Source organism: Malurus melanocephalus, unplaced genomic scaffold, assembly GCF_030028575.1.
Source record: "Malurus melanocephalus ecotype Western Australia unplaced genomic scaffold, MMel_1.1 scaffold_945, whole genome shotgun sequence".
Lineage (NCBI taxonomy): Eukaryota > Metazoa > Chordata > Aves > Passeriformes > Maluridae > Malurus > Malurus melanocephalus.
This window is the reverse complement of record NW_026624177.1, coordinates 79,040-105,313: the sequence shown is the minus strand read 5'-3', so window position 1 is coordinate 105,313 and position 26,274 is coordinate 79,040. Positions and strand designations below refer to the sequence as shown.

The window sequence follows — 26,274 nt, the reverse complement described above, 5'->3', positions numbered from 1 at the left end:
CTTACAGTTTTACTGAAATGTAATTGATGTTTAAAATTTTGTTCCAGTGAAAACTACACTAGGTATCCAGCTACAAAGTATCACAATTGAGTTAAACTTCTGGTGTAACAGAGTTAACATTAGACTGATCTCTGTAAAACATGCTGGACCTTCAGCCTTCATTTCCAAAGACTCAAATTAATGATATTCCTATCTCTCAGCAGTGCACTAAAATTAGCTTAAATAGTTTACTAAATACAGTTTCTCAAACTAAATTGGTAATCAAAACCCCTTAAAGTCAATTAGGAGCTTTGGAATAGAACAGAAATCGCTAACCTTTTATTCCTTACCCAGAGAAATGTGAACTTCAATAAACAAAGCTTATATATTAAAAGAKTAATGCAAACCTGAAGCACTGCAATAACTTCAAATACAACAGTTCTGTATAAGATAGTTKTCCTAGGCCATGAGTGTTCTATTTTCTAAACCATGACTATAAAGTGTAACACAAAAGTACTTCCTTACTAYAAAGCAGCTATTGGCTTTAAGAAAGTAATCCGGGTTAAATGAATAATGTGGAAGGCAGTGTGTGTGTGTTGTCAGATTTCTGCTCGAACTAAGAAGGCAGAGCCTACTCATGGCAGTTCTTACTGCTTTTCAGACTYCTCAACTGTTCAGACAAGATGCAAATTCCAGAAGTCCACAAAGCTTCTCAAAATTATTTTGAATAGATGCAGAACACCTGCATACTCAGCCACATTTCTGTGGAATACATTAATTTTGTTAAAATCCCACATGAGTGTTATCAGCTTTCAGCAAGACCATTATGCATCAATTTTAATACAGATATCTCTAGCTGCAGTTGTATTAAAGAGTTCTAATGAGAATGTTCACACAAGACTATCACAATTTTCACTGTACATGAAATAATTCCACAGATTCCAGTTGTATTCAGAATTGGTAAGATTCCAGTGTGCTATTTTTCTAATTTGGTAAAGSACTGCACTTTTACTTTTCACTGTTTGTTTACTAAATGTTCACAGTCAACCTTGGTGTTAATGTGATAGAACAATRAAAGGCTTTGAAAACATTCTTAAAAAGCAATGCAAACTGCCTTCATGTTACTCAATGCTGCATYTTCTAGAATTAAAATTTTGTGCATTAAACACAATCACCACTTTTAAATGCTGTGAAGCATTTCATTTTTYAAAACAAGCAATTCCTGAATTGATTACTGAATTACCAACAGAAGGACATTCACATGCCGTGTTTACCATAGATGTCCTAACTAGATGTGATACCTCAAATATTCATAAAACAAAAACTTTACCTCTGCCTGACACACTCTGACTTATCCTAATTTTAGTTCACAGAATATTCTGAGTTAAAAAGGATCCACATGGACCATCAAGTCCAGCTCTTAAGGGGGTGACCTGCACATGATTTAATTCATKACCTTGGCATTATTAGCACCATGCTCTAACCAGATGAGCTAATCTTGAGTTCTTACTAACAGAACAAAGAAAAAAACCCACAACTATTTTACTTGTTTTAACAAAAAAACTGTTGCAAAACGCTGTGGGCAGAAAGATAGATATGAGTAGAAAAAAGTTTTGTACAGAGGGGTAATACGTTAAGTGAAAAGGCATTTTACTACCTCTGTGAGAAACAATTGTTAACATCCTCTAGCACAAATTTCTTTGCAATGCCCATCATATGCTAAATACCATTTGAAACTTCTGAACACTCTGCCCCCAATGAACTCTTTTTGCACTGTCAGTACTTCTAATGTCAGGGTATTCTCCAGATGGAAGCATATAAATTTAAACACTCAAAAGGCTGTTGTCCAAGAGTGTCACCAAACAATGCAACAAGAATTGTAAAATTCAGACTTTATCTGACTTACCGCCAGTGCTTTGGACAAYTTTGTTCTATAGTTATTCAAAACAATCACATCAATCTCCTTAAATGGCACATAGGCGAAGCCATCTTTAATAAATACTCTTCTGGCTCTAAATAAATCCACAGCATCTGCAAGTCCAACCTGAGAAAGAAGAAAAACCCACATTGTGGAATAGCAAAATAATGCAGCAACAAYGGTTACAGCCCTAAGATTCAAGATGGACCAGTAAAGCTTTAAGTCATTCTCTATTTTTTAATACTGTCTCCAGACAAAACTCAAAGATTATGAAATTAAATGTTGATTTAGGAATAGCTGATCATTATTTTTGGGAAAATATTGCTTGCTTACAGAAAGTCATGTAACTAGGCAAAATAAGCTACCTCAAAGTTTGTGTCTATGATTATTGACCTAATTATGTAGCTTTGCATCRCTTACTCACTTGATATTTGAAAATGGACTTTTGTTGGCCTTCTGTTTCAGACATCTTGGAATATTTGATTCATGTAAGCTACATACAAAGGGTTTTACAAACAGATCTGGAACCCAACCAACTTTACTCCAAAGAACCAGTGAGCCACATTAGAAATTTTATCTTCTCCCCTAGCTCTCTTGGAAAACAAATATCTGACTAATACAATAAGACAGACCTAATTTCAGCAATAGATGTTTGAGAATATGTCCGTCCTGAACAATGTGACAGCCAGCTGAATTAAGTTATTTGTTCGGGAAACATTAAAACTTAAGATCATTTCTGAGGCAAAAGTAAAGGATGGCAGAAGAGGACAGAAGACATTATTACTAGTTTGAAGTTTCCTTCATTTTCCCAGTCCCTCCCTCCACCCTTATACTCACATGAAGTACAGGAACTCTCATTTGTCTTTTAGATACTTGGATTAACTGTTAGTATTATATAAACTTAAAATTAGTAACACTGCATTAAACTGAGAGAGAATGATTGCAGATCTGTGGGACTCAGTGATTTTTACTTACCTTATAGTACATTTGTTCTTTTACTTTAGACATACTGAAGCCAGGGGTTGATACAGACAGATCAYAAGCCAATTCATTTTTCAGGTCTTCACCAATCTGAAATCAACAATTCGTTTTAAAACTGTTGAAATACCTCAGGATAAGGCTTTTTTATTTTACTAACATGAGGTAAGACATTACTTATATATTACTGTTATATTTCCTAATAAAAAAGCATAAATTGTGCACRTACATAAATACACATTACAGAACAATAAAATATGCTGAGTTGGAAGGGACTCATCAGGATCATGGAGTCCAACTGCTGGACCTGCAMAGGACACCTCAGTAGTCAYACCAYGTGCCTGAGAGCATTGTCCAAATGCTTCTTGAATTCTGTCAGRCTTGGTGCTGTGACCACWGCCCTGGGGAKCCTGTTCCAGTGCCCAGCCACCCTCTGGGTGAAGAATCTTTTCTTAACATCCAACCCAAAACTCCMMTGGCAYRACTTCAGGCCATTCCCTTGGGTYCTGTCCCTGGTCACCAYAGAAAGAGATCAGTGCCTGCCCCTCCTCTTCCCCTCACAAGGATGTTGTAGCTSYACTGAGGTCTCTGCTCAGTCTCTTCCAGGCTGAACAGACCAARWGACCTCAGCTGCTCCTCACTCAGCTTCCCCTCCCGACCTTTCAGCATCCTCATGGACACCTCTGGACACKCCCTAATTGCKTTATACCCATCTTATATTGTGSCACCCAAAACTGCACACATTTGCATAACATRTTCTTGATGAAACATAATGGAAGTAGTCCCYGACTGAGAGRAATTAAAATGTTACGGAATGCAGAGCACCGCTCAAAACGCAGCTGGACAGGAATGTCACCAAAACATAGCACATTGAGTGACACTGCTCTCCACAAACTGGATGTGTGCTCCAATATCCACAGTGAGTTCACATAAATTTGCATTCAAGGCAGTTTTTAGAGGCTGGTCAGGAACCAAGCCCAGGTCATCAAAGATGTGCGGAATCCAAATGGAAGATGCAGTCACCTCGTGTCCTTCCTCTCCATGGGAAGGGATGTGCTTAAGCAATTTTCTTCTCTGAATGGGACAGAATATCTAATTTGTTGGCCAACACTGATACRCAATTACATGGGCATTTAAACAAAACTTTCTTCCTTCTCAATTGAAAAACCCAAGAAAACAAAACAAAACACTTTTCTTGGATGCCAYAGGAAAGACCCTTTCATTTCAAACTTGGGGGGTAGCTTAGCAAAAAACAGTGATTTGATARATGTATACGAAATGGCCAAGGCAGCAATGCTGAGAAGGCTTATGGTTACCTTGTCTGCATCTCAATATAATATGTAGTACTCACTCAGGAAAACCAGCTTTAAAAAAAATAATAAAAATTATAACAAGGCAGAAGAAAGTAGCTTTGAAGAGAGAGGAAATACACAATAGCACATTTCTGTGTGTAAAAATGTAAATCTCAGCAAAAAAACWGACTGTAAATAAAGCATTTTTCTTTAACACAGTAGCTGTATCAAATCAATTAAATGTGTTTCTGTAAAGGAAATGAGAAAAAAAAATCGATAAAATATTCTCATTAATAATCTTATTCTTATTAAGACTTTGAAATCTGCCTGGTTTTCAAACATGACCCACTGAAACTATTCAAGTTTCACACAGTGGTACCAAAACTCTAGTATTCCTTCCAGATGATCTATTTYTTGTCTAAGTATAAATCTAAGTCACCACATAAGCCTGCAAAGCCTGCCTTTCACCTACCAGAGACCTAAGTTTTCAATTAAATTCCAAAATAATGGTTTCCATTTTCAAATTTAACAGTTTTATGTATTCTTAGTAGAATTTGTATAAGAGAACCCAGTCCACCGTGGGATTCCAAAACCTCACTGTGTCTTTGAATAAAAACAGTACAACACATTGTAACGCAATTGTAACCACTGCTGCTATATTTCTTCTAGGATATCTTATTAAAAAAATCTCCATCAAACCAAGCCAAGGACAGGGTGGRGTTTTTTTGCAGAGAGCTATTAAAACAGAAACTGTTTTGCAGACAGATCAGCAATAGTAGGGGGAGAGTAAGAGAGAATGGCAAGGGTTTCCTTTTTATTTGCTCTTCCAAAACCAATTAGCTCAATTTCATCAACAGAATCATTTTTTTCAGTATTACACTTTATTTCAACAGGGATTTAACTWTTGAGATACACATAAAATAATTACATGATTCCATACTTCACATGTGGTCTACATCGCTCTTCATTAGTAATTTAACCATATCAATTTTCTACAGATGTAGTGACAGTCATTTTAATTTTTCTTGCATGTCACTAGCAAACAATTTAACATTGTTGGGGTAAAAATGATCCTGGTGAACCCTCACAAAAATAGGTTAATGGGCCATGACTACAGATTTAGGTAAGGTTGTGGACAGTGTGACCAAAAATACAGTTTTATCAGTAATTATGTTTTTTAAACAATACACAAGTATTATTGCAAAGCCCTATTTATTACATAAATAAATAAATAATATACATAAAGCTGTAAAATAATTTACTTCCTACATACTCAAGCATCTTATATGTTAGGCAAACATTTAGCAGTCCGACAAACATTTTGCTCCTGGCCTTTTAACCAAATTCACATTGCCTTCATGCTTTCAGCTGATAGAAAGAGGAAGAAGGAACAAGGATAGWCYTAGCCCCTAATTAAAGCTAGRAAATTACTCMAAAATGCATTCAAAAATAAAATTGGCYTCCCTAAAGACTGGAACATGAAAAACAACYTTCTACTGGCATTAATGGTTTCACCATTTTCATAYAGAATTGMCTGAAGATGCAGTGCGAAGWAATATGCTCCTCATAGTCTTAARACACWCTCAAGCTTTCAGTTAGGCCTGTATCTCTGCATTTAGAACATCGTGGAACATGTATCCCATTTTTTCTTGGTTCACAGAAGCTCAAAAAACCTCTTTTTTACTGTTGTTTTGGGATTTTTTAATTATTTAAATAAGAATACTATAGTTTGTATATTTAATAATTTCCTCCTAAAATAGCAGCTGCAAGAGCACATTCCAGTAATCATTTAAAAATTAAACACAATTAAATACAGCTTTTAGGATTCTGATCAAGATTGGAAAGATACACAGGCTGCTTAACTTSTGATAGAACTCAGTGTTCACCAGATAAAATACTGTGTTGCTCAAAATATTTTTTAAAAAACACAAAATACAGTTCTGAGGGTCTCGCTCCATGGTCTTCCAGTCTGACCTTCCAATGAAACTGATTCTCACCTCACAGAAAACAATTCACTAGTTTTGCCTTGTTCATTTGTAGCCAGTTTACTAAAATGGTTATCATTATGTCAGACTTTGCTTTGCACAAGCAAAGAACACCAGGAAAAGGATCTTCCCTTTACAGTGACAGTGGGTCAGGTAGCATAACTTGAAACCATTTAACAGATCATCATTTGTTTCTGAGACTTAGGAAATTCAGAAAAATAAAGACAGAAAAAGAGAGGAAGGGAAAGAAGCAAGTACTCGGCACAAGTTGCATTATTTCTAGTTTTCTTGCTTTCTACATGCAGTTTATTCATTGATTTTTAATCACAGAACTGTCCTGGAAACACAAAGACACATAAATTTAGATTAAAATATGAATAATTTAATATTCAGAGCTTGGTTAAACAAACACAGTAAGTGAGTAGGCCTAAACTTCAAAATAAAGTTGATATCCCTATTCTGTTTTCATGAAGAGATGAAAGAGATGCATGCACACATTATGCTGCTATACATGTGCAGCTATTCAGTTTTACTGTTTCTCAGTCTCCCAATAAGGAGCAAGAACTCCATGMATAAACCCTTTTCTTTTTAAGAGACTCAGCTTCAGGTATTTATATGCACATGCCACTGGTGTCCTCAGAATGTGAACTTCCTAAAATYTGCCTTTAGTCACAGAGCATCTGGTGCTCACGTGGCACAACACCGCCCCAAAACAGGTGGTGTSAATCAATACTTTCCTACAATGCAACTTTAGGCATGAAGCAGAAAAAAYAATCATTTCCTAATCAATCTTGTCYATTGCCACACTACAMACTAAGCTTGCACTAGAATACCAAAATATTAACCTAGATAGCATTAAATTTGAGAGCATCAATTTMAAGTGTAATCAGCCAGTTAATGAATACTAGCTTGATTAGTAAAGGACATTATTCCCAGCTCTCCTAACAATTAAAAGGATGAAGAGACTTAAACAGAACATTTCAGAGGCTTGTAAATCTGTCATTCACAAATATGGTGATTCTTCATTAGTTTTGGTCAAGCACAAATTAAACAAGAAGAAAATTTTATCTCCCATGGTACTACAGCTTCATGTTTCATTTCAAGTTCAGCTTCCTGGCATACCTAAAAATATAAAGGGCAGCACTTGAAATTATTATCTATTCTTATCCATCAACTGAAACGTTGTTTGCGGGTTTTTTTAGCATCAAGAGTGGGCACGGAAAGAACATTTTATGATCTTYCTCACTATGCAGCTGATTCATGGTTTCCATAATCACAGAGAAACTCAGTGACAAAGGTCCAGTCTCTTACATTCCTGACTAGCATTTCCATATATTCCTTAAAAGGAAAGCTGAACAAAACAATTACCAAAGAATTACCCAGACACATTGCCACTTACATGTTAGAGCTAACAGAAGACCCTTCTGATAAACACATCAAACAAGTTTGCTTTTATTTATAAATCAGGATAGTAACATCAGATGCAATTATAAACTTGCTAACCAGCGTTTCTCTAGATTCAATTAAAGGATTAGCAGGGAATAGATTTCAAAGTTTGCAGACCATTTTCTGAAGCTTATGTCCAAAACAGCAGCTAGTAGATTCTACTTGCAATGTAATTGCGCCCTGCAGAAACCATCCTATCAGCTTTTGTGCTGCTRTATTAAAGAACAATATAAACACTTCCAAAGCTACTGCATTCACTGCTGTGTAAAACAAAAATTCATTTTTCAAACTATTAACTTCAACCACAACAAAAGAACTTAACACCTTGATTAGTCAACAAATATATTTTCTTCTTGTACAACATAAGGGTATAATTTTTAAAAAAACACTAATGGTTTCCCAATTTTCTCTTTTTTTCATTCCCCAAAAAAATGTCTACAATATTTATAGAAAAAWGGAGACACTTGATGACACCTTTGTCTATACTAAGTTTCTTCTAAGGATCCAAAATTACTAACTGCTTAGAACTGAAAATCTATAAGGATGAGGTTAGGATTTGCTATTTTTTTCACCTTTTCCAAGCCTTTAGATAAATGGCRGTCCAATATGACCTGGTAAACTACTGAGTGCAAGAGCACATTATCACACAAGTAGTGTGGGTCCCCTTCCCACTTCTTTCTACCTTAAGCTGAAGATGCTGGTGTACAAGATCCTATTTTCCACTACATTTTTGGCACAGCTGCCATTTCAATTTTACTTTAGAAATCCAGAGTTACGCAGAACATCTGCCTCAGGATTCAGACTGTATTCCAAATGTTGTCTAGTAGCTTTCAGCTAGATTAGGAGGAAGAATGTTTTTATTCATCATATCTTTACTACAGCCTTTTCTGCAATTTTTGTTTCAAAGCACATGACTTTTTCAAAGTAGTTAAAGAATGCACTTCAAACCAGAGAGAACATATGTAGTGCCTGGTAGAGAAGGGTTCAGCTTTACTAGTGGACTGTAAAATTCCTACTTAACTCAAATGATGAAACACACAAAGCCATTTAGTAAGAATCATAGTACCAGAGCACACTAAAGGGGTATAAGTAACTGTACGTTTTGTGGTGCAGTTTGACTTTAGTTTTCACAAGTCAATTTTAAGCAATAAAAAAAGACCTTCTAAGGGTCCATTTAGATTTCTGCAGATAATCAGCATCTGTTTCTAATCAAACCAAGATGACTGCCAAATTAAAACTTTTAATTAGCATTTTGCATCATTTACAAACTCTTATTCATTATGTTTATGAAGGTGAAAAGGACATCCCCAGTAGCTATATATTCTTTAATCACATCTATTACTCAATTTTACAATTTTATAGAATATCACCAACACCATATGTGCAAACAAATACAGGCAAATAGAATTACTGCAGCAAAATGCACCAGTTTTCTCCATAACTAGTAACAAAGTCATGCTTACACTTCAAGGATCCATTAGAGAAGAGTAAATAAAAGAGCCCCCCCATACATCCTGCCAGTACACACACACAAAAAAAAAAAATAATCAAGATTTATTTTAAAAGTCTGTGAGAGAATATTACCACTCATTTTAAGTTTAAATATTTTAATCAAACCTCATCCCATCTACCCACCCCTSAAAATGTTAGCTCACTAGATTGCCCAGGCTGCTTGGCAATCAGCCCAATTACTTGGGGATGAGAATAACTCACTATATTTTTAAAGCACTAATGGTACATGTTTCACTGTCTTACTTAAGAAACTCTAGCAGTTAAACACYCTACTCCTAAACCTTTCCACACAGAATTTTCTTTCTATTATGACTCTAAGCATGGAGTTAAATGACAGAATACATATTTTTCAGCTTATTTTGGCAGTAAGGCACATTTCCCAYTTAGGCAGGCATCACTTATGACCTTTGCTGTCACTTGCAAGACAAGGATCACTGGTTTTCAAGCAAAGAGACAAATACAAGATTTAAATAGTGGAAAAGTAAGATAAAATTCAGAACCATTTCCTTAGCAGATGCAAACCATAGCCTACTTGAGCATAATTACTGCCTTAGCTTGGCATAAGCTTCCACACAGTGATATAGACTCTAAGACAGCTTCTACTTTTAAGCATTTCCCCATTCAGGAAGAATTATTATTTGATGTCCCTGAAACTTAAAGCCATAATATCAGAAGAACGTTCTGGTTTAAAACCACTTGGTTGCAAAATGGATAATTACAGTTAGAGTTTTTTAGTGGCTAGACATGATAYTGAATATTCTTTCAAATGTATCAGACCTTAATATGGACACAGACTAGTCCCCCTTCTCATTAATCCACATCTGATTTTGGGATCTTCTGTATCAAATAAAGGCARTCATAAAGTATTTTTTCAAGAAGCTGAACTACAAATATTTATACAACTGCCCCACAACCAAGATAAATGTTTTTGAAGAAAGCATAATAGTGRTATCAGAAACTCTCTCATAGGAGTACTCTGATCGTAAAAATGGAAATTAAAGGAGTTTAATTTCTRCTGCTTAAAGCAGCTAAAAAAGCACTTCAACTGCATCATCAAAGAGCTACTGTGGAAAAAAATTATATCGCTAATGCATTTTGCTCTTTCCATTTTATTTTGCAGTTCTTATTCCTTCCTCTGAAATGCCTGCAGATGCACTAAAGACCTTTAGCTCCCCCAGCTGACTATTCCCATCTGCCATTCCTTCCCCACTGATCCCTTCCACTATGATCCAAGATATTTATTAAAATAATGAGCTTTAAAACAGCATCTAAAAATTAAGATAGCTGATTCTAAAAACTGGTTATTACCCAAAAAATAAGGCACCTAAACAGAAGTTATTCAAAAGGTCATAATATTTTTTAAATTTCAAGAAGCTATTAAGAGGTAAGAAAGTTCAATTTAAACGTGCTTTTTTTTCTGCTCTATGGAAACAGCAACATAGAAGTATCCAATATATTATGCTTAGAAGTTTATTTCTTTTGCACACTGCAGAAAGATAATACAGAAACCCAGCAGGAAATAAAAATTAAATTATACAACATCCTTACGTCACAGACAGAGATACGATAGTAACTATTCATTTTCACTTCTTCTGGAAGCAAGAAAGATAAAGAAATCAGAACAGTCAAAATGATGACCAGAATATCACTAAAAAATAAATTTAGAGTTCTATTCCACTCCATATTCCAGTATYTAAGTTAAATTCCTGGAAAGGTACAGCAACAAATGAAAGCATCCAATAGTACTTAGKAAAAAACACAAGACAAGCAGCAATCCACCTGTGACTGTCAAACCCAACTGTATTAAGCCAATTTCACTGCCTTTATCACGTGCAGCAGACCTCAGGAGTACGGGAAAAAGCAGGTGTCATATTGTGTCACACACCCTTGACGTCACCAAAAGACTCTTCCACATGCAAACGACCAAACAGTTCCAAACATTTCCACTGAACCTTCTGTAACCTGAGTTCAAAACCCATCAGAAAAGCCATGCGTGGAAGAACTGAACTCAAAATACAAGGATGTCTTAGCCAAGTTCCACAATCAAACTAAATTTAATACTTTCATTCCTAACCTGTACATTAAAACAGGAGCAGATCACATACTGAAATGCCATGGGGCTGGGGGCACTGCAAGAGCTCTAGAGAACGGGATTAGAGAAGAAAATTTGATCTCAAATTGAAAGCTGTAAAAATGGCAAAGGACACTCAGAAATAAAACAYCACACAAAGAAAGGCTAAAAGAAGAAACAAGAAAGCGTAATGATAGACAGAAGGCAAATACAAAGAGAAGGGAAAAACAAACAAATAAACAGGAGAAAAAGCCCTACCTTTCTCTRCTAGAGGACAGATCAAGAAGAAATATGTTAGGTCTGACATTAGTTTAAAAATAAAGGAAAGTAAAGCAGCAGAATGATGACCACCACTCTGAGACTTGAATATCAAATGCAGGGAACTTCAAAAGCAAAGCTGTGATGTTTTCATGGACAAGGCAAATGAAGCTACTGTCATCTTCAAATGCTGTTGAAAGAATTGAAGGGAAAATAAAAGGAGGTAAATAAATAAATACACAGCATTTTGAAAGTGACCACAGAACATTGTGGTCCACCTGAACAGAAGAGACTCTAAGACCATCCCCAAGGACAAASTGAGGCTGGTTAAGTGAACAGGTTTTGTGGCGAGTTTTCACAAGAACCAAATGGTTTCACAAGAACCAGAAGTTCATCAGATCTTCCAAGTCAACACAAGATGTATCACAGACTACAGCTGCAGATGCTGAAAGGACAGATCTTCCATTTGATGTCTAAGAACCAGTGGCAGGTTGAAATTATGCAAGGTAAAACAGACAAAAGGCTGAAAATCACCCTGAGGGCTTCAAAGGAGATACTTTCTGACCATGTCAAGAACAACTCTGTAGCTGAAGCCCAAGTATCACCTGTAAAACCATTTATTTTATATMATTCCTTCATATACTGAATAATTTGAGATTAAAATATTTTCTTCAGTGACTACAATATTTAAAATATTCACAAATTTCCCTTTAAATATCTTTAAATCTCTTAGTGCCTTTTACTGCCAGAAACTGTCAGGCATCATTGATGTAATTACTCATTTATAGTAAGATTTTAATACTTTAATCTCCTAAATTGATGTAAATCTCAACTGCACACCTGTGTTTGCATATTCTCTTTGATGGGCTCTGTCACCTTAAATGTCAGCATTTACTCCTCTTGAGTGCTGCTTAAGGATTTCCGATGCTCCCTACGTGACTGCCTTTGCACACAGATTATTTAATATGCCTTGAGTGCTGAAAATTACACGCCATACATAAAAACCTTCCCTATTTATCTGGATGATGGGAGTACTGTCTCTAAAATCCTTTCTTATTTTCTTTTTTTTCAGTATTTGAAGTATAGAACAGACTAAAAACATTCTGAAATACCTTCAGAAGCATTCCATTATTCTCCTTTTACTGTGATAGAAAACCAATCACTGCATCAGGGGAAAATACTCTTAAAGCAGAGATTTATTCTTGCTTTCCTTCCACCCTCTTCCTTTCTCAACATTTTATTCAGCACCATGCACTCTTACCTCTTGCTCATGSTGGCACAAATTGGTAGGTATAAAAAATAGTATTTCAGAGTACTGCAAAATTTTGAGCACCAAGGCAATGTTCCACTAGGCTGAGTAGCAGCAGTGCRGGCATCTTCCACACTTGTTAGAGAACAGATTGGCCAAGGTTTTCCTTCAAGTGATTAAAATGCAAATCTACACATTAGTAGTTCAGAAAAGGGTCTCAAATACAAACTCAAATCAAGCTTCATTTTTTTYCCCAGAAATCCAGATCCCAGAGGCTTCTCACAGAATACTAAAGATGGACTAACTTCATCCAGTGCCAACTTTGAAAAAACTTTTCAAGGAAGAATTTACCTAACCTTCAAATTTCWTGATTTATGTTAAATGTAGAGAGGCTTATTTTTACAAACATTGTAAAAATTTTGAATCATAATAATCCTTTGTATGTTCTAACACTAATTCATTATACTGGAGTCATCATGTTTAGCTTGAGTGCCATGAAGTTCATACCCTTCCTCTTCCAGGTGAAGGGCATCTTTCTAGTCAGGTGAAACTACCCAGAGCAGGTATTTACTAATTTTAATAAGCCCTGTGCCACATATTTTGCTCCATCAGCAACACAAATGTCAGCCACTGGACATACAAAATCCTATTACAAAAATTAAAACATTCRTTTTCATTAAATTTCATTTCTATTTTTAATTTCAGAAAGCTCTTGCTCTTTGATTACAAATTTCTTTAACCATAAAATCAAAACTACTATCATATCAAACTGTCTACAGCTGACCATCATATGAAAAAAAGAACTTTTCAAATCTGATTTTTTTTTCTTCTAGTTGTTAACAACTTCATTTTTTAAAAAAATTGCTAAATAAGATCCTTTTATTAAGTATTCAAAGATCTTGAATATACAAAGATATTAAAAACTCCTTATTTGAGTGGGATTGATTTTTTTTTTATTCTATCAAGCAGTAATTCTCATCCACAATTTACAAAATCTCAGAAATTAGTTTGCAAAACCCCTGCAAAATATATATCTAAGTCTCACTTCCCCATGCATGTAGGAAAAGAAAACAAGGTGAGAGGTGACAATTAYTGAATTCTCAATTTTAGGTTCACTTTGTTGGTGCTGTAAATGAAGACAACTGTGACAAAACTGTACAAGGCAATCCATTTGTTACTCCTCTCCCCAACGAGTTGATCAGTTCTTTTASTAAACACTGAGAATGACTTCCTACAGTGGTTCTAAGAATTGTTAACACTGCTATGCCAGACTATGCAAGGTCAAGCTTYAGCAGCTCTGGCCTTTCCAAGATCACAATTCTGAAACCAGAACCATTATCTTGAAAATGCGAGGCACCAGCATTCTTCTTTAAAGAAATTTAACTAACTTTTCTTAGTGCATCATAAGCAATTGAAAGTTCTGTAATAGAATTTCTATCCATTTACCCACATAGAAAACTGATTGTAACATCAGTACTTCCTTTTTCTGAAGACCAACCCGTTTCTAATAGGAAGAGCATAAAGTTTGATTTCCATCTTGTTTTATGCACAGTAAGGCATGAAAACATAGGAGCTTCTAACAGAGAAGCATGAATAGTTCATCCTAATTTCCTTTTTAAAGCCTTTTACAAATASAACTGAGGAAAAGAATACTGTCCCTAGAGTGCCCTTGCTTTTGTAGTGGCCTCTGCATAACTCCATAGCATTTAGGCCTGTTTCAAATACATGTGGAATTCCTTAGTAATATTCAAATGTTTTATACTTGATAGTGCAAGAAGGATTAGTTTTGCTAAATTCCCACAAGAACTGGAAGCAGGAGGTGAAAGCAGAAGCAGRGAAGTAGATTTTCAATGAAACGATGCTTTGTTGCCTCAACASGAGTAAGAAAGTAATACCTGCTTCATCATTTTGACATATTGAAGGCACATTCAGTAGCACAGAACCAAACCACACTCCTAGCWATTTCCAGCAAGCTGCAAACATTAATTTATTCTTACAAGCCTGAATGCTGAAACTGTGCCAGGACAATATGAGGCTGGGGAATAAGCAACAGAAATACAGCTCCACAAACACAGCTTCCACTGAAAGGTCTGTTGAACCAGAGAATGGCATTTCTAATAGTCTCTCGAAGACACARGAAAGCCTCTGTTACTCTCAATACTGCACAAAATCCTCTTTTATCAACAAGTACTGATTCCAGACATTTCAATCCAGCAACATATAATGTACATCAGCCACATACCTTGGAATATTTAAGTCCTTCTAATTAAGCAGTATTTTAAGAGAAAGGCTTCTTCRGTAGAGTGATGATTGCATATTAATTTTTATTAACTCAGGTTTACACTGAGAGCTACAGGCAAAGCAGCAGTTTCCTAACAAAACAGTTCATAGCTGCAATGCAAAATGTTATTAARATCATTAATGCAGACATTAAACCACTCAGACAAACAAAGCAGTATGTAACAGCAGGAATCCTTTTTATCCCTAAAACATCTCAAAAACAACAGTTTGTCTACACAGATTTGGCATTTTCTAGGTGTTTCATCAGTTGTCAAAAGRAACAGAATGAATTTAAGTCAAAAGGAGAAAAGTTTTGAATCTAAGTTCTAGTGAGAAACCAACAACTGTGGACTAAGAGCATTTACAGAATTTTGGACAACTTATATTCTGCATTCTCCATAGCACGTACTTAATAGGCAAAAATCAAATTGTCTGTTAAAATAAAATAATGTTCACAAATGGAACAATGTACAAAGTCCCCAGGTGACTGCAGTTTGTGGCAGTTTCTACAGCAAAAAAAGCCACATGTTAAAAGTGGTTAGKRGATTGCAAGGGCTCTAGAGCRAAGTTTRTGAATAAAGACATTTGTTGACCACWATTATTTTTCAACTGAAGTCACTAATCTGATGAGTACAGATTGGACATACAATCCATGCAAGCATCAAACAYAGACACTGCCTTCTTATTACTGCAACACTTAGGGTGAATTACCACACAAGTCACCAAGAAAGCAAGGTAATTTTAACTTGAGTGTTATTTGCCAAGACAGCCAGTTAAGACCTTATCTGAAGAACACAGACTAGGGAYCCAACAAGATGCACCCCAGAGTCCTGAGAGAATTGGATGACGTAGTTGCCAAGCCATTCTCCACRATATTTGAAAAGTCATGACAGTCACAAGTCCCAGGTGAAGGGAAAAAGGCAAACATTGTACCCATCTTTAAAAACCTTAGAGAACACCCTAAGAACTACAAAMCAGTCAGCCTCACCTCTGTSCCTGGAAAGATCATGGAAAAGATCCCCCTAGAAGCTGTGTTAAGGCCCATGGGTAACAGAAAGGCGATTTGGGACAGCCAGCAAAACCTCACCAAGGGCAAGTCCTGCCTGATCAAACCAGTGGCCTTCTATGATGGAGTGAATGACTGCATCAGTGGACAAGGGAAGGGCTACAGATGTCATTTATCTGCACTTCTGTAAAGCCTTTGACACGATGCCCTAACACATCACTCTCTCCAAACTGGASAGAAATGGATGCAATGGGAGAGCCATTAGATGGATAAGGAATTGATTAGACATCTACAACCAAAGGGCAGTGGCCCATGGCTCAGAGTCCTGATGGACWTGAGTGACAAGTGGTGTCCCTCAGGAGTCCACATGGGACCACTGTTATTTAATATTTCCATTACTGACACAGGCAAAGGGATCAAGGGCACCCTCCACAAGTTTGCAGATGACACCAGGCTGAGTGGTGCTGTTGACATTGCTGAAGGACGGAATGCCATCCAGAGACACCTGCATAAGGAGGAAAGTGGGCCCATGGGAATCTCATGCAGTTTAACAAATGCAGGGCTCTACAGCTGGGTCAGGGCTGTCTCTGGTGTCAGTCCAGGTGTTGAACAGATCAGAGCAGCCCTGCTGAGAAGGACTCAGGGTGATAGTAGGGGAGAGGTTGGACATGATCTGAAAATGTGCACTCACTGCCCAAAAAGCCAATTGTATCCTGGGCTGCATCAAAAGCAGAGGAGCCGGCAGAGCAAGGGATGAAATTGATGGCCACAAACTAAAACACAAGARGTTTAACCTCAGCATGAGGAAGAACTTCTTTACATTGAGGGTTGCAGAGCCCTGGAACAGGCTGCCCAGGGAGGCTGTGAAGCCTTCATCTCTGGAGATATTCAAAATGCACCTGGACGTGTTCCAGTGTAACCTGCTCTAGGTGACATTACCTTGGCAGGTTGATTGGACTGGATGATTCCCCAGAGGTCCCTTCCAACCCTAACAGTTCTGTGATTCTGTCCCTCTACTCTACTCTGGTGAGACCCCACCTGCAGTGCTGCCTCCAGCTCTGGGGTCCCCAGCACAGGAAGGACATCAATCTGTTGGAATGAGTCCAGAGGAGGGCCACCAAGATGATCAGAGAGATGGAATACCAAAGGCTGGGAGAATTGGGATTGTTCAGCCTGGAASAGAGAAGGCTTTGGGGTGACCTAATTGTGGCCTCCAGTACTTGAATGGAGCTTACAAGATGGAGAGGGACTTTTCACAAGGGTCATGTAGTGACAGGACAAGTGGGAATGGCTTCAGACTGAAGGACAGTAGGTTTAGGTTAGGAGAAAGTTTAGATTAGGAAAAGATTCTTTACAGTTAGGGCAGTGAGATGCTAGCATAGGCTGCCCAGAGGAGTCATGGTTTTCCCATCACTGGAAGTGYTCAAGGTGAGTTTGGATGGGACTCTGAGCAACCCAGTCTACTGGAAGGTGTCCCTGCCCATGGCAGGGAGTTGGAATTTGATGATCTTTAAGGTCCCTTCCAACCCAAACCATTCTATGATCTTTCATCTAATCCACACAAAATTTTGATTAAAAAATACCTCTCAGYTTTTGTAAACCTTGTTGACTTATCTGTGAAATTACACATCTTTTAAGTTGTGTTTGTTGACGGAAGCAGACTGAGCTTCTCTTGTAGCACAAAATTACATCACTTAATCCTCATGCACATTTACTCTCCAAGTTCAGAAGGTCTGTGTGGTTGGGTTTTTTTGAAACCATAGCTGCACTACTTTTTAAGCACAATTGCCAAAACTACTTAATGAGACTTTTAAAAAACAATGACCACRTGCAACATAAATACAGAAAGTAACATACTTACAGCTTCAAATGATAAATTAACATGTTCCAGGAATTTCTGCATTAAACCTTCAGATAATTGATTGAAGCGATATCGGAAGAGATCCATTTCTTGTTGAAGAAACCAACGCCTGAGATCCTCACTGCAAAAARGTAATRAATRTATATATWTTTTGAATATGCATTGTTTCTTGGCTTGAAAACTAGACCTCAAACCTAGTGAACACAACAGTAATGCTGATTTTGGCATGGGACCCACACACTGAGAATCTCAGAAGCGAAGGCGGAAACCTTTAGTGATGCACATTCAATCAGAAAAGACTGCAGTCTTGTATGTTCTCTTTACAATATTTAAGCATCTTTTCCCAYAGGGAACATGTGAATCACAACACAGYTTGTGGTYTTGTGGACAAAACCTCTGCTTGAAMTATGGCTTGAAGAAAAGTAATTATTATTGAAAGTAATTCCAGATGGAAAGGCTGTTAAGRTGCCTTGCAAAATATAACACTGTGGACAGTTTCAGTACTTGGGATGTAATAATAATCTGTGCAACTTAAAATGGAAGTCATTAATGCATTAATGACTGATCTGCTGCAGCTCTTCTGTGGCCATCTYGGACAGTAGCAAAATCCTAGGATGTGACAATTTTTTGTTTTCCTAGATTTATACTGCATTTGTTTTCCTAGGGGGGAAACCAAACAAACAAAACACACASACATAAATGSCAAACAAACCACRAACACAACTCAATATAATTGCTTCAGAGGCCTGCCAGACTGTTGTTCCTTTTCTTCAGGAAAGCAAATCAAAGGCTATAATCCCACCTACCCGTTTTAGTTAACGTAACAAGAAAATATTACTTTATCTCTTCTACMCACATCTACCTGGATTCATCCTACAGCTGACAAAGTAGCTGATGAGCTGACTTTACTATGTATGTCCAGCATATACTTTAAAACTGARTTTCCTGGGATCATTAGGCATCATTAGACCATTATTTACATAATTTCTAAATCCAACCATCTTTTATACTCATTATTCACATGAAAAAGTTGTACACACTCACCTGAAACTAAGTAATAATACTTATTAACAAAACCTCGAGTTTAAATGAAAATCAATGTCACTGTCATTGGACAMCTAACCAAGCTGCTGCTGAAGCTGAGGGAGTGCAGGTCATTCAAGTATAGATGYTAAGAATATCTCCTCATTTATCGCCATTTAACTTTCTGGTGTGCAGATTACTCAATGGTTTAAACCAGTTCATAGATCCCCAACTATAAAAATAATATAAAAGAACAGTCTCTTAAATAGGGAACAGCACTTGAGGGGCTGGGGTTGGAATAGAAATATTCTTCATCCGAAGGAGGGGCAGGAAAAATCAGCATATTTGTTAGGAAGCATGAGCATTGAAGTATGTCAGGAAAGGCATGCAAATGCTTGTAAATCTGGAGTTTAAAACTAGTAGTTCACATTCCACAACTAATAAAAGAGTTCTAACAACTTAACACTGACTTCTGAAAACCCTGGGMATGGGCCAGATCACTGCTTTACTAGGCAATCAACACCTAGGGATTACTCAGAGTTTAAGTTTTCTACACTAGACAGCAAGGGGAACATGGGTACAGAMAACAGACAAAAGGAAATGCTACTARCATAAGAGACAGCAATTATAGGWCACAAGTCTAATTTATCATATAGAAAAAAATGTCAGGGGGTAGTGAAAAGGCCTTGCTAAATTTGAAATAAGATTTATGTCCTTGTTATGTGACACAAATACAAATCAATCAAACAAATAAAAAAAACAACCAAACAAAAAAAAGGCACAAAAGTATGTTTGAAAGTTTCCTGGAGAATTGAGTTTTGCTGTCAGAGCAGAGGCAAAGTTTATTTCTTCCATCTTCAGAAAGTGATGGAATGTATGCTCCTGCGACTTTTAAGGTTCTTCACAGCTGATTTGCTGAAGAGAGACGCAGCAGACAGAAGCAAAAATGCACACAGTCATGTCCACATGAAAATAAAATTATCTTTGGATCTGCATCTGCCATGAAAGCAAATGAAACAAGATTATCCTATTTCCTGGTCTTGACAGATCTAAGTGACATTACAAGAGGTGTGAAAGAAGGATATAGATGAGACTGTTTTCTTGAGACTGTACATACCCTATCTTACAGGAATAAGTTTTAGAGTCTTGGATTTCAGAAGGCAGAAGAAAGGAAGAGATGAGGACTATATTACAGATTTAACTGACTGCAAAGGTGGAGCTGGTCACTTCAGATCATACAAAAACCAAATCAAAACAATCCAATTTAAAAGTGAGGACTGATATAGACAAAAAAAGAAAAATCGATATAAACTTGTACCCCTGGATGGCACTGTTGGCCAGCTGAAAACTGAAATAAGCACTATCACAGGAAAATGTAAACACGTGTACACACAGCTGCCACAGGAACTGAATTCAACTTACTTTGGAGGTATGTCTATTTAAGTGCACTTTTTCAATCACTCCTACATTAATCTTCAATTAATGATTTGCGCCAAGTTTATTTTTTTGACCTAATGTAATAAAAACATGAAGTACACTATTTGCCTCCCAATTTTATCTTTTGGGGAACATGTCAGTTGTAGACAACGGAAATAACCCCAAAGTAGTTGCTTTTCAAGAGAGAATAAAAAACACTGGATACAGGTTCACRTCATAGTTCTTAGAATGCTATTTTCCATCTTATGAGTGAGCACAAATATACCTTTTCAAAGAAAAGTACTTTCTTGTAAAAAGACAGTTTGCTGGGGAAAAGTAAGCATCTGCATCTGTTATTAATTCCAGAGACTCTGGAGCCATTATAGACAAGTAGGGCAGGAGGGTAAAGATCCCATCACTGACAAAGGCAAATGTTTAGCCAGGTCCCTGCTTAGTTATTCCWGACCGAGGCAGTTTTTCACTCAAGKCTGCCACCCACTGTCATTTACAAATGCATTGCTCTGTGCTCAGCTCAGTGGACAAAGCCTCAGGAATTTCACTCCTGAGCCCAACACCTAACCTTCACACTTTTGTTGGGTGGCTTATGTTGCCTTCTGTAAATTTGACCCAAACTCACTTTCCTGAAGTCACAGACCAACCAAAAAACAGACATCTCTTGAAATCCATATCTCAACACCAGACAATTCTACCTACCAAAGAGCAGAATTTTCATCAAATGTGTCATTACCAACACCCTCAAAGCGTCTCATCTCTCACAAAATAAGTAGTGGTCTAAGTAATCTAAATAATAACTAAATGTTTAAAGTTTTGGCTTTGGAATTAAGCTAAATTGACTATTCAAAATGCTACTAATACAAAACAGTACATTTTCAGGGGCATTTTAGTCCCCAGACTACTTCAGGATACTACCTTTTAGGGGTGTATTGGTAAATTTACAATACAGGTARAGCAAGGTATTTTTCTGGGAAAATYAGCAGGACTAGTATGATTATGGGAATTTATAAAAAACAAACATGGGCACTGAAGAGAAGGCAATATTACATTTATAATTCACAATCCCAAATTATACACAAATTATAGAATACAGAAGGGCAGAAGGGATTTCAGTTGCAATTCTGTTATTCAATCTGCTCCCTTCCTGCAGGATTTCAAGCTACACTATCAGAGTCACTGCAGTGAAGGCTGGTATTGATCTCCACATCCACAACCTGTTCCTCATTGTCCATGCATCACAGATCTAGCAGACTCATTGATCACACACATTGACAAACTGTCTTCAGCACAGCTCAGATGTCTTTTGAAAAGACAACAGGATGGGATGTGAATGATCTGGAACAGTTCAGGGTGTTTAAAAGTCACCCAGGGCCTGTCATGGTGAGGTTTCAACCRTCTGGAGCAAGGCTTTTGAGGCCTCTGCTAATTCCTACTCTGATCTCTGATCCTGTTCTGCAGCAAGAACCCAAAGCCATTTCAAAGAAAAGTCCTATCTATTCCAGTTTCATATCTTGGCTTAGACCACAATCCCTCCTACTCACCTTCACTGTCTGTTTTTGCTWACAAATCTGTATCCATCCAGAAGCAGCACTTCAGTAATGTCAGCTATCACAGTATCACAATATGCATCCTACCACAGCCACCTAATTAAAATTAACTACATTGCAGCCCTAAGTGCAATTGAACCAACAATTCAACAAATACTTGATATTTGCCACTTTTAATTCTAAAAAAACTGTAATGATAAAGAGTAAAGAGTTCAAACAAATGTGTAACAAAACTAATCGCAGATATAAAGCAYTGACAACCTCAAATTTCATCCAAAAAATTACAGGGGAAGCAAAAAGAATACACTTTATAGGACTAACTTTTTGTGAGAAATTTCACGTAACAAAAAAATTGTACCGCAACCACCCACAACAATGAATTTGGACAAAAACCAGAGRCAGTAGAGGAAATCTTGAACTCAGATGATATTTTTAGTCTGTCAGAAACAGTACTCTATATACAATAATATAAAGTCTATATAAGTAGTCAAATCTTTGATCAGTTATCAACAGTTACCACATACAGAAGTTAAATTATACTATCCATCACTGCAAATACCTGACAAACATTCAATTACTGATGAGGTTTTGTTTTTAAAAAAAGATATCAAGAGACTCAAATCAACACTAAGTGTTTAAAAGCCAAAGGTTTGTATATCTTTTTAGTTATTAGAAATTCCAGGTATTGATTTTGATTTCACTTATCCCTTTTCACCACAGCTGAAATCAGATTCCTAGCAAAAATACCTCTCCTTCAGCCTATCTCTCTCTTTAATGGCCATGCAACTCTAAAGCATCTGTAATGTCTGTAATAAAGCAGTGCAGTATCTGTATAYATTTAAAATTAACAAGAGTACAGCATAATTCAAAAAGTACTTACGACTGGCAGTAAGCAAGGCGTAGTATGAAATGMGAGATATGATCTTTTCTTCTTGCCTCATAATCATCCTCAGCCAAAGCCTATAGAACATATTTTAATTATTTCAGAGAAATAATCTCTCCCAGAATAAAATTTCACAGTCGATTTACCACTGCTGTTTAAGTGTATCAATACTCCTCTTCTAAACAATAAATGCAAACTTATTGAGGAAGGGGGTTACCTTAAAGAAATACATACCATCAAAGAAAAACTTCATCTCTGACAAAAAAGACAGAACTGCAGTTTTAGAAATAGCATTTCATCACCTGTACTTTTGGTCATCATTTTTGAACGATTAAAAGAAAACAAAAAGAGAGTTCCATGTTTTGATCTTTACTTACTTTGTAGGGAAACTTTAGTTTCCGGAGCTCATTCTCCAGCTTAGTTTTGTATGTATCACCACTTTTTACATAGCTCACACCGAGGTTTTCAACTACTTTGAGCACTGGGCAAAAAAAAAATAGGTCCGTGTTAGAGACAATATGCAGAAAACAGATGGACACGTATCACAACTTGGAAAAGGCAYGAACTCGGGGAAGGCCACGGGAATTGCTTCCAGTGGTATGAGGWGCAAAAGGGTGAGAAATACGGAGGATAAAGTGAGTTCTGAACAGCTGCCCCAATTCTGGGATCCCTCCTGTCAACAAGGAAAGGGAGACAGCTAACTCTGAGGGATCAATCTATGAATATGGGCTTCCACTCTAATGGACAGATGGATTCAGCAGTTTTCAGGACTTCAGTGAACTCCTGGCTCCCACCCAGAACGACCTGAATCCCAGTACTAAGACATCAAATATGTCACAACACCTACACAGAAAGTGAAATCTGCTCATAAAAACCACCGATGTAAACTACACAGTCCCGACAGCCACACCAAACGATCACTGTGAAATCAGTCTCAGCTCTCCGAAAGACCCAAAGCAACGCGTTTTCCTTTAGCGAGAGCTCACGGCAGCACGAGCAGCCAGCCCAGCTCCAGTTTATATCAGGCGAAGAGAGCACCCAGGCCTGCTAGAAATATACACAGCCATGGCAGGAAGGATTCAAAGCATCAAAGGAGAGAAAAGAGGAGGAAGGAGAAGGGAGATGAGGAAGGGGGAAGGAGAGACGGAGAGACACTACTCACGCCTCAGGCGGTCGATAGCAAAGCTCTCAAACTCCACCAGGGAGATGCTTTCCGTGGGGGGCTCCAGGTAGAACTGCAGGCTGTGAGGGTACTGCTCCCGCCTGTCTCCAGCCAGCCGCGCATGTTTCAGCCTCTCTCGGCTGGAGAACTGCATCTCCCCCGCCCYGGGGCTGCCTCTCGCCCCGTCCCGAGCCCCGCTCCCGCCGCCCCGGCCCGACGCGACCCGGCAAAACCGCGACCCGCGCCCGCCCGGCCCCGCGCCCCGGCTTCCCGCGCTCCGCCGGCCACGCCCACTTCCGCACGAGGCCGCGCCTGCCACGCGGTGATTGGCTGCTGCAGCCAGGTGGGCGGGGCCATGTTGGCTGTACCCACACCCGCTATGTCGGCTGAGGGCACGGGCGGGATGGTGTCCGCACCCTCCATGGCGGTCCCGGCACGATGGGCGGTGCCGGCGGTGCCCRCACCCTCCATGGCGGTCCGGGCTCGGGAGGGATGGTGCCGGCGGTGCCCACACCCGCTATGTCGGCTGAGGGCACGGGTGGGCGGTGCTGGCAGTGCCCACACCCTCCATGGCGGTCCGGGCTCGGGAGGGATGGTGCCGGCGGTGCCCACACCCGCTATGTCGGCTGAGGGCACGGGTGGGCGGTGCTGGCAGTGCCCACACCCTCCATGGCGGTCCGGGCTCGGGAGGGATGGTGCCGGCGGTGCCCACACCCGCTATGTCGGCTGAGGGCACGGGTGGGCGGTGCTGGCAGTGCCCACACCCTCCATGGCGGTCCCGGCACGGGCAGCGCCCGCAGCTGGCGTGGCGGCTTCCGGCACCGGCACGTTCTACACTTTATACAGTTTTATAATATTGTCACTTTTTCAAGAGAACTGCAGGATGGCTAATTTTGACGCTGTGCTGTTTTGCTGCAGCTGAGGTTATGTTTTATGTCCCTGACACAAAATGCCACTTATTTTCTAATTTTCCCCGATTTTTAAAATTTTTTTTAATGATCTTGCAAGAAATTCGGTTGTAAAGGGGTGAAGTGACATACGGTTTGTGCCAACAGAGTGACGGAAATCAATGCTTTGGCGAGTTCTTCAGAACTCGGCAATATTTGAACGTTTTAGCAGGATAGAAAGTCAAGTTTCATTGTCCAAGACTCCTCTTTAGTTTTCCAGGGGAAAATATTCCGTTGATATATTTTTCTGTATTTATATTTTTGTAATATTTAATATTTAACCAAAAGCAAGTTCGTATCCTTTTTTTATATATATTAAAAACTTCAATCCAAATCCAACCTTTTTTTCAACTACCTGCTCCTCTCACACAGCCTCTTCCCTTCACCACCAGGCTGCAGCATGAGTTGCTTAGGAGTAAGGAGTGCATCGGCCCAAATCTTCCTAATATTTACAAAAGGCGAAGTTTTTGCCTTTGATGGGTGTGTAGATACCCAAGAGATCTTACAAAGATTGGCAATGCACAGTGCAGGGCAGGTCATGGAGTTTCATCAGTTTCCACATTTGCTTGGAGTGCTGGACCCTGCCTGGACCAGAGTGAGGGAAGAGTGACAATGCTGAGGAGAACAGCAGAAACCAGAGATGCATTTCATCCTAGTTTAGTTTCTACTCATGTTTTAGGTTTTGGCACATGAGGCACCACACCTTTGGAAACCATGGTATGCAGTTTGCTGTCCTTCACTATTTCGACTGAACCACATCCTGCTGATTTTTTGACACATTGGCAGCTATGTCTACATCTGTTGGGGTTTCTTTTCTTTTGTTTGTTTTACTTCCAGGTTGGTTTTTTTTCCCCTTTCTTGCTGCATATAAATCCCCAAATTGCCTGTAATTCGGTGAAGATCTACTCTGTTTGGGTTTTTTTTACATTTCAGTTAATTGATGACACTAAAAGCATTGCAAAATGTCATACATAAGTTTACTTCATCAGAAATTAAGAATCAAAATGAACATCTATATTGCTAGACTTAAATAAAACCTACAATGCAAGGCCTTACCCTTTCACACAAAAATAATTTTCTTAGGAAAATAGACAAAAATTTTTCACCTTGGGGTAAAACCCCTCCAGATTTCAAAAGTCAAACCTTCCTACGCATGCATCAATTGCAACCTATAGATGGTTATATTTCTCACTATATTTTGGTTACTTTTTTCTAAGTATATTTTCACTACTCCCACAGTAACATGACCATTGGGGGCTGATTTTTTAAGCAGTTTTTAAAAGAATTACTGATGTCGTAACAACCCACCTCACAAATGTTTCACAACAACATCCATATGTTCAGCTGTCAAACTGTTCCCATCATCGCATGCGAACACAGTTCAGTGCAGCATGGACTACAAACTGTTCTGCTACTGCATTAACTCACTGTTGGGAGGAAAGGGTT

At 38.3% G+C, this 26,274-nt stretch overlaps 1 protein-coding gene across 1 annotated transcript in view; it reads right to left on the bottom strand.

Annotated features, from left to right (window-relative positions):
• The window catches only part of LOC130585671 (DNA primase large subunit-like), a gene marked incomplete at its 3' end in the record, with an annotated part of 56,720 nt that extends 32,624 nt beyond the window's left edge, over window positions 1-24,096 (bottom strand). The window contains exons 1-6 of the mRNA XM_057386272.1: window positions 23,882-24,096; window positions 23,097-23,200; window positions 22,717-22,796; window positions 17,836-17,956; window positions 2,873-2,968; window positions 1,886-2,023 (exon numbers count right to left, since the gene is read on the bottom strand). Of these exons, the coding sequence (XP_057242255.1) occupies window positions 1,886-2,023; window positions 2,873-2,968; window positions 17,836-17,956; window positions 22,717-22,796; window positions 23,097-23,200; window positions 23,882-24,035 (693 nt within the window). The remainder of the gene's footprint in view (window positions 1-1,885; window positions 2,024-2,872; window positions 2,969-17,835; window positions 17,957-22,716; window positions 22,797-23,096; window positions 23,201-23,881) is intronic.
• Window positions 24,097-26,274: the final 2,178 nt, after the last annotated feature.